The sequence below is a fragment of the Capsicum annuum genome, chromosome 9 (assembly GCF_002878395.1).
Source record: "Capsicum annuum cultivar UCD-10X-F1 chromosome 9, UCD10Xv1.1, whole genome shotgun sequence".
In the NCBI taxonomy this organism is placed as follows: domain Eukaryota; kingdom Viridiplantae; phylum Streptophyta; class Magnoliopsida; order Solanales; family Solanaceae; genus Capsicum; species Capsicum annuum.
Window position 1 is genome coordinate 179,315,753 of NC_061119.1, and position 14,232 is coordinate 179,329,984.

The following is a 14,232-nucleotide window of genomic DNA, read 5'->3' on the forward strand; positions in this document are numbered from 1 at the left end:
AATGCAAAACATACAAAAGTTTTGAGATATTATTTCGAGCATTAGAACAAAACTCATTCTTAACACAATCTTTTAATGATATGGTCATGATCTGTCATTACGGTTTAAATCTCCACTATAGAAAGAAAAAAAAGAAAAATCTTGAAAAGTAACTACTAGAACCAAATAGGCTTTCTACATATGCATTGTCTAAAACAACGATTTTAATCAATTGTAGCAAAGAAAGAAACTTTCAGAGAAGCCATCTAAAAGATGTGATGTTACTACTTTTTAGTGTCATCACTAAGTTACTAGTCGAGTTGGATAGAAAGTATTATTCAACTTAGATTGGATGAAAGAATTAGCACAAACAGAATATTATTCAACTTGAGCTTCTGTTTGTGCTAATTCCTTCATCCAATCTAAGTTGACAATGTATGATTGGTTTAGATATTAATCCAATATGAATTATATTATTCAATCCATATGTATTGACCCCAACTACTCATATAATCAAACTCAAAATCCCTTGTTATTAACCCCCATCTTGATTTATTTCTTCTTAGGAATATATCAAGAAATATGCTGTGTTGTAAGTTAATCACCTCTTTATCAATTCATTGTGTCCCTTCGTGGAAATTTCTTTAGTTAAGAATAATGATCATTTCCATCCTCTTCATTAGTGTTTGCATTTCTATAACTGCTCATAAAAATATTTATTGGATAATGCTACTCATTGATATTGATTTTTAAGAGTGTAAACAATTGTTTGGGCGCTTTCTTTTGGAATATACGAGTCAGAAGAAAGGACTCGGTGTGGGAGGTTAATAATTAAGAATTCAATTTAAATTATATGGGTGGGTTGGCATAATACATATGGGTTGGGTAATTTAATTCATGTTGGAATAATACATGGACCAATCATACAGCGCCATGTGGTATAAAGCCTCATCTAGCCAACAAACCATTAGTTTTAGGGACATTTTTCGCCCAAAAAATAATGGTGAGGGCGTGTTGGGTCTAATAGGTTAAAGAAGGGTATTTTTTAAAATTCGTGACTTGTTATATTCATCAGCACCCTAAACAGGTTTGGTATATAATATCCAGAGATACAGTCTCGAACAAAACTTACAAAGAGGCCAAAAAGTCTAGTAACAATTCAACATCAACTAATTGTTCTTTACACCAATAATAAAGACGAGAAATGCAAGAGCACTTGATCTTCTGGATTGGACTGGACCTGCCTCCAAAACATCTTGCATTCCTCTTTTTTCAAATTTTCCACCATATGCAAGTTGGAAAATTCTTCCACCACTCTTTCTAACAAGTTTCTCCTTGTATATTGTTCCAACTGCATATTATGTCAAAAGTACTTTGGGGCACCACCCAAACAATTTGATCTACATGTCACGGACTTAGTAGGCATTGGGAAATTGGAATTGAAGTTAAAGTTGGAGTTGGAGTTGTGTTTGGCCATGTCTTTTTGAAAAAATTTTTAGACTTTTTGGAAAGACTGTTTTAAATATAATTTTATACCCCCAATTTTAAAAGATTATCAAAGACACCTATCTTAACTAATTTATCTACAAGATACAACCAAATGTAAAAGGAAACAATAATGTTGCCTTTATTGTTGGTGTTACATAAAGAGTCACATGAATGAAGGGATTAAGGTCCCGTTGTATTATGGGGAGATTTTGAGGAAGAAGAAAAAAATTGAAGTTGCCTTCAACATTGAGTTCTTTTATCGATGGAAGTAGGAAGAAGTGCGTAATGTGGTAGCTAGGCATTTAACTCCAGTTGTTGGCTGAAATTGATAGAATGTTTTTGTAAAAGTAAAAAAATGGGGTCATTTGTAACAATAAATAAAGTTGATACTGAAGTTGGAAAAAAGTTAAAACAAGTAAAACTTGTTTTCACTTTTCCAAAAACAATTTGGAATTGGATTTGGAATTCTCATGGCCAAATACCTCAAATTCCATAAAGTGAAATAATTTTTCGAAAAAAAGTAAAAAATTCTTATGGCCAAATGGGTACTTAGACTTCTACTAAGCACACCGTGCGGCACTTGACAATTCGCTCACGAATCTTTCACGACCTTGCAAACTCAAGTAGCCTTTTTAGAACTAGATTGCTAAGGGAATGCAAAATTGAAGAAAGAGGCAAGAGAACTTCTAAAGAAAGCTTTTAAATTGCTCAAGACTTGGCAGAATAGAATGTCTTTTTATTTATATTACTCTCCTAGGGACTAATATGCAAATAATAATTGTTTTACAAGTCCCTCATATTAATAAATAGTCCTCTCTAGAGTTTTCTACAATGCTAGAAGATTCCTAGGACTTTCCATGCAAATCCAAAGAATTCTATAGTCTTCCACTGAAAATCCTCACGTTTCTCTAGAATATTCCACAAAGGACTATTCTTCTTATGTAAGACTTCCATATGGACAACTTTGTGCCATGCCTACAGGGGACGATGATATAGAGGGTCATCAAACTCTCCCCCACCTGATGTTGCGATGACTGTGGCGCATTGCCACTGCATAAACTCTCGATCTTATCCTTGAAATTGCCACAAGTCTTCATATCGTTCCCATGTGGCTTCCTCCGACGATTTCTCTTTACGTAAATGTCGGTTCCCCCTTCTTAAGGCCTTACAGAAGATGCACGAACAATAATTGTGCTTGTCCTTCCAAATTTTTTTTATTTTAAACATAGGCATCATACACGATCCTTCTTGCTCCATTACCAAGAGTCGTTGGAGGTAGGGATCGATCACAGCATGGCAATTTTGGCAAAACTCCTACCCAAGAATTATGTCAAAGATATCTACAGAAGCGGCGGTTAAGTTGGTTTTACTTTGCCACTTGCCCAATGTGATGCTTACTCCATTAGCAACTCCACACACAGGAGTTAGTGGCGCACTGACTGTCTTGAGACGGCTATTGCTTGGAATAAAACTCAACTTTGTTGCTACTTCCTTGGTTATGACATTTGCCTCTACACCCAAGTCGATCATAGCGTGAGGTCGTCCATTGGTGGTGATGTCCACACATTGGGCATAGTATTTTATGGCTTCTCTGAATGCTTAGCGATAGCTCCGCATAGTTCTATCATGCCCAACTGCGTCGTGCTTGAACCTTGCCCTTGTTCTTGTGCATCTTTCTCAATTCGTTCACGTAATATAGCACCAATGGACTTCAGTTCAAGGCACTTTGCATAGCCATGTTGCCTACCACATATATAGAGCAACCATTTGCTTTTGTAGTTTGCGTCTTCCGCAGCCATTTCCTTTTGTAGTTAGAGCCTTCCGTTCTGCATAATTTTGTTATCCAAACTTCTAGCTCTCAAGACTTTTTGGCATTATGATCCTTGGGATGCGCCTGTTGCTCCTTGTTTTCGTCATGATCTCCCCCACCTAGGGCATGACTACTCCTCTAACCCATTTTTTTGTCATGTTGGTATGTCTAAAGTCCGTCAAAGCTTCAACTTATATGATGGATTCATCAATAGTACTAACCTATCAGCATTCCAACTCTATCCTGACCTAATTTTGCAGCCCAACCATGAAGTGGAACATGTCTTCCTCTATGAGGTGAGGTTGGGAATCTGAAGCGTGAGAATGATGAACTCCTTCACGTATGCATGTATGTTGCTTGTCTGATTCAACTCCCGTAGAGGACATTGTGGGGAAAAAAAGCCCTCCTGAACTCCACTTGAAATTGCTCCTATGCGTCGACGGTGCAAAGCTCCTTTTCCGTCTCAGACTCCTTTCGTTTCCACCATAGCATGGCCATCTCCAAGTGGTACAACACGGCGATGTTGATCTTGTTCTCATCACCCTTCCCCTTGTTGCGGTAGTCGCACTAATGACAAGTATTGCGTTTTCCATCTTGCAAGCCTCCATAGTCCTTTCACATCTCTATCAAGTACCCCTTCCCATATATCAACATCTTTGCGTTTGAGCCCAAAGGGTATTATTTAGCCAAATTTAATAGATTTGCGGCATTTTTGGCCCTTTTTCATTCAACTTAATATGGATGAAACAATTAGCACAAATAGAAGTTCAAGTCTATCGGAAAATTTGAAATACTAGGTCCCTGACAACTAAGACAAGACAGAAGATTTACCCAGGAAATAATCTAGCTGCAGTGCGGTAAGCCGACATTGCATGGTCTCCTTCTTCTTGAGCTGCATAAGCATTTCCATATCCTATCCAAGCAGACGCAAATGTTCCATCTAAGCTTGTTGCCTTACTGCCATATATAAAATTGAAAATAAAAAATAAGATGATCAACAATTGAATGTGGATGAATTATTTGTAAGCTGCATTAGAATATCCAAAGAACCAGAAATATGAAATGAGAAAGCTTAGCCACTTGCTTGATTGCTATCCAATTTATCCGGTAAAAGTAAATTGATAAGAGTAATTCATACAGGAAAGCATATTATTTAATTCCTCAATTGAAGGACCAGTTGGAGCAGTTAAGCCAAAAATCACCACCCAAAGGATACATTTTATTTGACAAGGCAAATCAGAGATCCTGATAATTTTGGAAGATTTTCATATGATCCAGTCAAACTTTTGGTAGAAAGTAGCTTCCAGAAAACCGATCCACACAAAAGGATTTCGGCTACCAAGGTGGAAAGACGCCTCACTCCACCACCAAAGGCGTATGCTCGAATTGTCAAGAACCCTCCACCCTTAACAAGAAGATTCGGTTTGAACCCTGGTTAAGGAGAACTTCACAGTAGGGAACGTGTTACCCCCATACCGGGTCTACCCAGCACAAAACCGGTTAAGTAGGGTCAATTGACTTCAAATACTAGATGGTTACCCACCCCCCACCCCACCAAAAAGTAAAATAAAAGCCTCAATATACTACTTTTGTCCACCAGTATAGTCAAAGCAACAAGCACAAAAATGTGACAAGAACCTTTGAACTCTTGAGTGAGAAGTGAAGTGCAAGATTCTTTGTATTAGGTGTACAATTTAAGGAAGATATAAAATTAACTAGCATATGATAATTTAGTACTTACAACGCCAGAAATGCAATTAAATTTACTAGCTTGAATATCCATATACAACATAAATTTGCAACATTGATTACATATTTAATTGTTTTAGTAACGATATTAATAACTAGTTTTACTGATAGAATATTACTAATAGTTTGTTTAATAGCAGTCCTATCATGTCCTAATATTTAGAGCCTATAGATAAAGAATTGGAGTATAGAACAAGAACAGATAAAATATTTTAAAAAGTGAATAGATCAATAGGTCATCCTAAAGAAGAAACACAATAAGAAAGAAGTGGACGAACAACAATAAAGAGAGCACTGAAATGTATCTGGAGAGTATCCTAGTACTCAGATAGCCAATAGCACTATCTTGTTCTCCTTTTGTCTTTTTAACTCCTTTAAAGCCAAATTCAAACAAGTGACCACTTCTCATTCCAATATTTTTTTTGCACCTTACCATTCAACGTGCATGATTCCTCAAAGTCATTTTGCTTCATCCACACAAAGCGAGGACCTCCTTGCTTCCCATAGGTTTAAGCATCAGAATAATCACTTTTCATAGCACTACCCACCACTCAGATTCTTAAGTAGACATGCTTTTTTTTGCAAGGTACTATTTATTAATGAAAGAGGAGAAGTACCAAGATGATACAGGATACAAAAGACTGCATCAACATGTTTTCACTAGAACTATTGTCACATGTACCAAAACAGTTGCATCAGAGAAAAAGAGCACAAAAACTAACCCCATATTCGAAACTTTGAAGAAAATGTTTCACCAGAGAGAGAGAGAGAGAGAGAGAGAGAGAGAGAGAGAGAGAGAGAGAGAGAGAGAGAGAGAGAGAGAGAGAGAGAGAGAGAGAGAGAGAGAGAGAGAGAGAATTGCAATCCCTCTTCTTCACGACATGATGACATTAATATTTATACCTAAAATAGCGGCGTGCTTGATCATATTTCTTGATACAATAGTAGTAGCAACCAACAGCAAACCATGACAGGGCCCTGAATAAACAACATGGTCTAGTGAGCTAATCAGATTCAAAACATGTTCTAGAACATAAAGTAAAATGGTCGTTAATGATTTAATAGCAATTCTCACCACAAATAATGGATATAGAAAATGAATGGAACTTCTCATCAATCCAAACAATTGAAACTCTTATATCTCCAAATCCACCTTATGCTAATTTATCCACCAATAGGCTAGAGTCCATTCTTTTAAATGATGCAAAACATAAAGTCAATGCCACATCAAATACATTTCAGACTTCGAATTGCTATCTACTAAACTGAAACCTATCTTTGGAGATTCCTATCGGCCAGTAATCTACTCAACTGACACCAGTACTTCTGCCTGTGGAAAAAAGCAGTCCCGTGGAATATAGACCAATATGCAAGTCGGCTCGAACACCGCCATTTGAAAAAGAAAAAACGGAAAATGATTTGACATGAAAGTCAAAACTTGAGCTAAATTTTCAATTCACGACATGCTTAATGTTGAATAGTTTGCTAATCCGCAAATAGACTGATTAATAATGGCATGTTGGAAAATAGACAATCTCAGTTTGCTATACCTTTTACTGAAAATAAAACAATATACGCAGTTATTATCATTTTAAAGATTTGCATTAGTCCTTTTACAACTATCTCTGACAAAGTTAGCACCAAGCTATCGTAAAATCTACTCTTAAGTGGGAAGTAAACTTATTCTTGTCAACATTTAAGCTGAAGATACTTTTCAAAGTGTGGATAATTTGGGTGAAGTATTACCACTGAATTGTCATAACTCATAATTTCGCTAGACAAAGTCGTAAAAAAGAAAGAGTGCTCCATATGAGAAGGCTGGGTTTGCGGATTCCACATCAACGTGAATTAGACTCTAAGGTTGGGCGTGAGAACCAGAGTAGGCAAGCTGCTGAACCAGGGTATATCATGCTGTCATTATTTGTTTTTCTTTCTATTCCTCAACTATGTTACCTTCTTCTTTTACCATTCTATTTTAATATTGTTAAATATTTCACATAAGAAAAACAAGTGATATTAGATTAGTTGTAATCTTTGAAAGTATCATTTGATGGAAATATCAAGCAAAATTTATTTGAACTCCCTACTCGATCACCTACCCTCCCTCTTGCAGTCTTATTTGTTGCCATGTCTATCGTAACGAATGATCAGAGTAAATGTCAACAAGAAAGAGAGCTTTGCATGAATAATCACTCTTAACTCTATTGACCTTGAAAAGAACTCAACTCCCAGCAAAAGGCAATAAGCAGAATCCCATTTTTCTTGATTAATAAGAATTTGTTGTACTTTACGTTTATTCAGCAAAGAAATCTCTGTGCAATAATTATGCCTTGTGAACAAATACGCAGCAATATATTTTTCAAAACTCCAAGACCAAAACTCAAGCACACTCACTTTTGAGGATAATCCTTCACTAAATTGCAAGCCATGAGATACAGCTCATTGGAATGTCCCAACTCCATTGCTGCTGCTAAGTGCACCAGGGTACACTTGAGGTGGAACGGATCCTTTTCAAGCAATCTGTATTTCATCATGTACCAAAATGCATAGCATAAAGATTAAGCAAAATCAGAAAAGGACATAATTTCCTTTCTAGTGGGTTACCAACTTACTCAGATGTTAGTTCAAAGCATTTCTGATATTCACCGCATTGATGATAGTACTCGGCTTTGCAGGCCAAGAGATCAGTGTTGGCTTTAAGTGTACACAAAACAGATTTGTCCGAAAACTTTGTATTAGGCTCACTCTGTTCCAGCTCTCTAAATTTGGCTTCCACCACATTTTCTTTATCATACTGAGAAGCAAGGAAAAAAGAAAAAAATTATTCCATTGAAGAATAAATGGATACGCAAAACATAAAATTAAAATTATTCTATGCCAATGATAAAACATTTCAACTTTTTTGTAAGAATTCAAGTTAAGCTTTTTTCTGTCTATTTATCAACATACAGTACCAAATTCGATATTCTATTTTTCAATTGAGTGAAACGCAAAAGTTAAGTGTTTATAATCCACAAAGAAGGTCACATGGAATACAAAGTAGTCTTGTAAGAAGTGATTACCTTCTTTATCAAACAAGAATAGAATGAAGAGAGCCACCCATCTTCAGGACCAAATTGCAAATATGAGAGCAGGGTTCTCTCTGAAATTCACTAGCAACTGGATTGGTCAATTTTTCATAATAATGCCTTCAACAAAGATTACATTAATGCAATAATACTATCATTAAAAATATTCAGCAGTTTCCTTTAATATAAACAGCATTATAAAAGACAAAAGCATGAAAAACGCCATAATGCGTCAAGTTTTTAAGTGCAAAACACAACTAAAGAGCAGGCCTTGGTAAACAAAGGTGCATAAGGACACAAATGAAACATATAAATGTATCTGAAAAAATAGCTATAACATGAATAATCCTTATAGGACAGAGGAATTTAAGAAGCTACAGTTATTGCATACATAAATCATATCAATTGTTCCAAAACTATTTAAAAGTTCTAATTATAATGCTCAGAGGTGGTTTGATTTTCTAATTTAGGTTTAGTGGCGACTTCCCGATTACATTTCTAGCTTTCTATTTCCAATGTCAGATATTTTTTATATCGTTTCTTTAACAGTTAATATATCACTTGGCCCTTTTTTTTAATATATATATATATATTGTTTAGTTCCACCGCCTACAAGATCAATCTTATAGGTGATGAGGAGGATACTTAAATTTCGGTGCCTACATGCATGCTGCCTAAGCAATGCTCAGCATCCAACTGCACATAGCTTCAGAGTTTGAGCATATTATGAGCCTTTAAAAGCACTGAACAGTTAACAATAATAGAATGTTCGCTTAAAAGAAAGAGAATGTCCATTACTTATAAAAACAGCACACCAAGGAATTGGGGAGTACAATAAATCGGTCTACAAAAGTACTTGCTTTGTTTAAAGACATTTTGATTCTATAAACTAGCTTGTACAATTTCATACTTCCAAGGAGGTCCACTTGACCAGAAAAGGTTCTCACCTTCATCACATGTGAGCATGTGATTCTCTATCAGACATTCCAATGCCTGAAAAATGAAAAAATGAGCAAATATGAATTTCATAAGATTGTCATGGAATTGAAAGCATGAAGACCTCTGAGGCTTTACGATTAGGAAAATCATGAATCTAAGATAACTAAGTATCTTCCAGAGTTTTACCATATAAATCTGGATTCTAACACAGTAATTGCCAAGATTTATCCCCCATGCCATCCCAAAAGGAGGAAAAAAGGCTAAACAAGAAATCAAGAGGGGACGACCCGGTTCATACCTACTCCGTAGGTGTCGGGGAGGGGGGGGACCACTCCGGGCCTGACCTACGCGCCCTCACCCCAGCTTCGCTGGAGGGGCGTTTCGAACCCCCGACCCTGGCACACCACGGTAAGCAAGCTTACCGCTGAGCCAAGGCCATCCCTCAAACAAGAAATCAAGAGACATACTAAAAAACCCCTACAGAAAGACTTCCATCAATTACAGAAGTAAGACTAGCACAGCAAAACTTACACACCTCATAACACAAAGGATCAGCCTTGATAGCAGCTTTATACCTACAAGTGTAATGGAGTTAAAAAAGTCAGCTCCTTCCAATGATATAATGAATATTTAACCACTAAACCAATATTAAGATATAGGAAAGATAGCCCAGCACAAGACAAAACTGTAATTCCTTAACTTCAGATCCAATGATATCTCCTGCATTACAGTTAACTTGGGGCAGAATACATCTCTTTCGTTCCTGATCAGATAGGACCTTCAAGGTTCATTTACTAACCTAATTCTATGCAGAAGAAAGCAAGTAATGCGAGGTTAGAAGATGGGATTACTGATGACCAGAATGCTGAACACAAGAAAAAAGGCAGAGGATAATTTGTTCCTATAGTTATATTAAGGGGAATCAGTAACTTCTTTATTGTATTAACAAACAACAAAAGAAAGAGGCAAAAGAGGGGAAGGATGGGGTCCATAAACAAAAGGTTCGTCCATAAGATGGATATAGTCAAAAGTTAACTATTTTGACACCAATTATTGAAATAATCATCTCTTTATGAATGTTGTCCTTCTTTTGAGTTTAAGAAACTACCAGAAATCAGATGTAAGGAGTTTAAATACTCCAAACCACTTTTGTCTGAAGGATCCAATACCACTTTTAAACTTCTTTATCCTTTGATTTTTTGTTTTGCTAAGACGTACATGGCTATTAGACAAATAGAAAACATAGGACCAAACAATCTCTCGCTTTAATGATCCATAAAAGAAATTCAGCCCAAATTCGTAATCCAAAATTATGTCTACTAACATCAGTGTCTTATATCCAAGCTATCACTAACCATAGTCGAGCTTGTGCATGATTCTCCAAAGCTTCATATGCCTTGCCCCTCAAAAAGCATATTGCTGATAAAATCTGTCAAAGATTTTACATAGAACATTTTGATTCTGTGGAAAAGTAGGGAGTCAAAACAGATTCCACCGGAAACCCCTACTAGGTCGGGGAGAATGGAGAAACTTACATTTATTTCACGATCTTCACCATCCTTGTCTAAGTACATGCTGTTGCACTCCCTTGTATCGGTAATATTTCCATGTTCATCCACTTTAGCATCACCTAGCATTAGAAGACATTGATCCCACTCCTTCAGTTCTTCCTAAAAATAAAAAAATTATATGTTAGTGTAGAGATAAATGCAAGATTATGATGACCTCTAAATTTGGACAACCCCAAATTAGTCTTGAGAGACACATATTTAAGAGTGGAACAAATTATGGACCCAACTAGCATTTAAAAGTTAACCCCAAATTCCCACTATGTGGGAATACACTGGGTTTGTTGTTATTGTTGTAGAGCGACTTCATTGATTGATTGTTTCATAATAAGATCCTAGTTTATGGGACATATACTACACATTAAAACCTAACGAGAATCATACTTAAGGCCTAAGGGTGTGACATGCTGATAACTGAAAGAGGAAAGATGGCAATCTACATTCAAATGGTAGCACCTTGGCAATGTAGGCAGCGATGTTATCAAAGGCAAAAGCGAAAACAAGCACAATTGTCTGGTGGTCTTTAAGCGCAACTGTGCAACACACAAATAATGCATGGGATTCTAATGAACAAAAAAACTAAAATAAGTAGCATCTCAAAAGATAAATATAAACACAAATAATTATATAAATTATTTTAAAAATTACAATTAGGTGAAAATATCTGTTAACTGCGCTCTCTTTAAGACAGTTGGGACTCTGAGACACACGCCTTAACACCTTCGTGTTTGCACTGAAGCACCCCCAAGCAAGGTGAACCGCTCAACGTGTTTGCACGTAGTTTCATGGCTTACGCATGCATCAAGCGGGTGTTTGACGACATTAGAAGGTTAGTGGGGATTGTCAGGTTGGGCATACTATCACCTACCAAGTTGTTGAGTCAAATATTTTAGTGTTCTGCAGCTGGGTAGTGTGGCAACTGTAACACTTCAAGCTAGTGCAGGCTGCAGACAAACAAAAAGAATAGGACTAGAATCTGATACACTTGTTCAGATAATCTTTTATATTAGAATTCCTTTATATTCTCATTGAATAAAAGAGAATTTATGATCTTTCAAGAGCGTGGTAATTCGATCCTCGATAGTGGTGAAGTTGTAAACGAACCGATTAGGTGAAAAGCGGAGGCGGGATCACCTTTAACATCCTATGCTTTCAAGACTAGATTTTTACTCTTTGCCATATAAGGAAATAGACTGTGATTTGATTCCACAGTGTGCTTATTTTATCCCATCAATCAACGCCTTGTATGCACAGGAATAAGAAAAGAGGCTTGAGGTTATAGTATAGATAGGGAGTAAAAGTTCATATATTACTTGGGATGGGGAAAAGTTCATATGTAACATATGATTGGTTGTCACAAGTATCTGACAAATGATTGCAACCCCTGAATTTAACACCTGAATCAAGTTCCAAACAATCAAGAAACAAGGGAAGTTTTACATAATAGGGTCCAATGCACTGCTTGATAACAGCTTACAATACAGTTCTTTGTGTAGTATTTGTATCCCACTTACTACAAGTAATTAAACCACAACCATATTCATCATTCCATATCATATCAAAACCTGGAGGCTGAACCTACTTTGATGAATCACCACTTCTGATGTTAAAGCACAACAAGTAGCCAGTCTTGACTCAATTAATAGTTACGGAGTACCACTAGACATGTTGAATCCCCAACAAAATACCCGGCATAATCCCACAGATAGTGTATGGGGAGGGTAGAGTGTAACCTTATTTAAGTAAGCGTAAAAATACAGTTCCTTTGGGTAGTTTTTGAGCCGCATTTTTCTACTGTAATCCATGTCATCTGGACAAACTAGAGCCTTAACCACTTGTGCTAATCACCACTGAACATAAAAGTACAATGCCTAGCTAGGCTGTTACTCCATTAACACCCAAACATGAGTATTACCAAATTACACATAACCTCCCCTATAACCCTGTTTATACAAGTGCAGAAATACACAATCTTCGAATAAAATAGGTCCAAATGGAGACAAATAGACATCAACATGACCCCAATTAGCTTGGAATAGATAACTAATTCACTAAGTGAGTGTTCGGTATGGGGAAATTTTCACATGCTCAGTTGGTTAAAATTGTTGGAAAACTATTTTTTCGAGGAAAACAAACTCCTTAAAAATGAAGAAATTGATTTCCCTAATGAAAGTAGGGAAAACAAGTTCTACAAAGTAGTATTCTACACTGATTGTATCCTTTCCACCCTCCAGCAGACCTCATCTTCACCCCACCCCTATAGCCCCACTCCCCACCACCCCTACCTTCCATATTATTTATCTAGATTACATACCCAGAATCCCACAAGTGGGGTCTGGGGAGGGTAGAGTGTAGAAAACCTACCCCTAACTCGTAGAGATAGAGAAGTTGTTTCCATTACACCCTCGGCTTAAAATAAAGCATTTCCAAGCAGTTTGAAAAAGAAAATACAAAAACAAAAACAGTAACAACAACTAAATAATGTGAAATGGAAAACCCTATTTATACAACAAGTGCAAAAAGACAAAATGTGTTGAAATAAAATAGGTCCAACTGGAAACAAATAGACATCGAAGGGGCATACGAGGCACTTAGCGGCGAGGTATCGAAAACGGAGATCACGAAGGACGATTTGAGAAGCATTAAGAAGGTGAAAGGCACGGCGATAGTGTCGACCAAGATACAAAGCTTGTGCTTGCATGTAAATATCAGCTGGGTCAGAAGTTATCGCAGCTACTTTATCAGCAAAGAAAATAGCTGAAGAATACAAATGTTTGCTCACACAATCCCTAACAACACCTCGTAGTCTCTCTATATCCTCTTCCCTCATTGTAACTGGATAACAATTTTGTGTTGGTTGTGTAACTTTGGGTTCAAAATTGGAGATTTGAGAGTTCTGAAATGGTTTGGAGGAATGGTGTGAAGTTGGATTTGGGCTGAAGAGAGGTAAAAGAGCGGGAGGATTTGTTCAGGATATTACAATGTTACAGCTCAACTTTGGATTTTTGATATCACAAAAGTTTTTAAATACTGATCTTTCTTTTTTTTTTAGGGGGTTTTGGTTGACAAACAAGTACGTTGGGATTGATTATATTGAGATTATTTGTTTTGTTATTAATTATTTTGGTATTATTTTTTATTTTTTTTATAGTTGTTTGATTTGTGGTATTAAAAATAATATGCATTGTATTTTTTTAAGAATAAATAGTTTGATTGTAAAAACACTCTTCAACTTATTTAGCTTAATTAAGTTTTATCTTATGTTGAATTAACTTCATCATTTTTTTTCTCAATTCCTTTTTATTAAGTTTTTTCCAATTAAACTTATATTAATTCACTCATTTATTATAGAAAATATATTCTAACATTCAAAGTGATATAATAAATATTTAACACTGAAAATTGTTGTATGATAACATTAATAGAGTTAACTTATAAATAATGACAGAATTTAATTTAAATAATTTAAAAACTTAGTTCAGCAAAATGTTTTTGTAGATTTTCCTTCATATCAAGTCATACAAAAGAAACTAAAAAGTTACTTTTTTTTTAACTTTAGTAGTTTCTTTTTCCTGAAAATACATGTTAAGAAATTTATGTTGAGATTTCTTAAACGTGTATGAAACTTTAA

The 14,232-nt window shown here is 36.0% G+C and overlaps 1 protein-coding gene across 2 annotated transcripts in view; it reads right to left on the minus strand.

Moving 5' to 3' along the window:
• Positions 1-13,660, minus strand: part of LOC107852305 (anaphase-promoting complex subunit 6) — a 31,261-nt gene extending 17,601 nt beyond the window's left edge. The window contains exons 1-10 of one of the 2 annotated variants that reach the window (XM_016697371.2): positions 13,186-13,660; positions 10,569-10,703; positions 10,389-10,462; positions 9,569-9,608; positions 9,042-9,087; positions 8,089-8,168; positions 7,639-7,820; positions 7,421-7,546; positions 5,930-6,004; positions 4,109-4,234 (exon numbers count right to left, since the gene is read on the minus strand). In XM_016697371.2, the coding sequence (XP_016552857.2) occupies positions 4,109-4,234; positions 5,930-6,004; positions 7,421-7,546; positions 7,639-7,820; positions 8,089-8,168; positions 9,042-9,087; positions 9,569-9,608; positions 10,389-10,462; positions 10,569-10,703; positions 13,186-13,431 (1,130 nt within the window). In that variant the 5' untranslated portion in view covers positions 13,432-13,660. The remainder of the gene's footprint in view (positions 1-4,108; positions 4,235-5,929; positions 6,005-7,420; positions 7,547-7,638; positions 7,821-8,088; positions 8,169-9,041; positions 9,088-9,568; positions 9,609-10,388; positions 10,463-10,568; positions 10,704-13,185) is intronic. The other variant, XM_016697372.2, reaches the window with a different exon arrangement.
• Between the last annotated feature and the right edge of the window lie 572 nt (positions 13,661-14,232).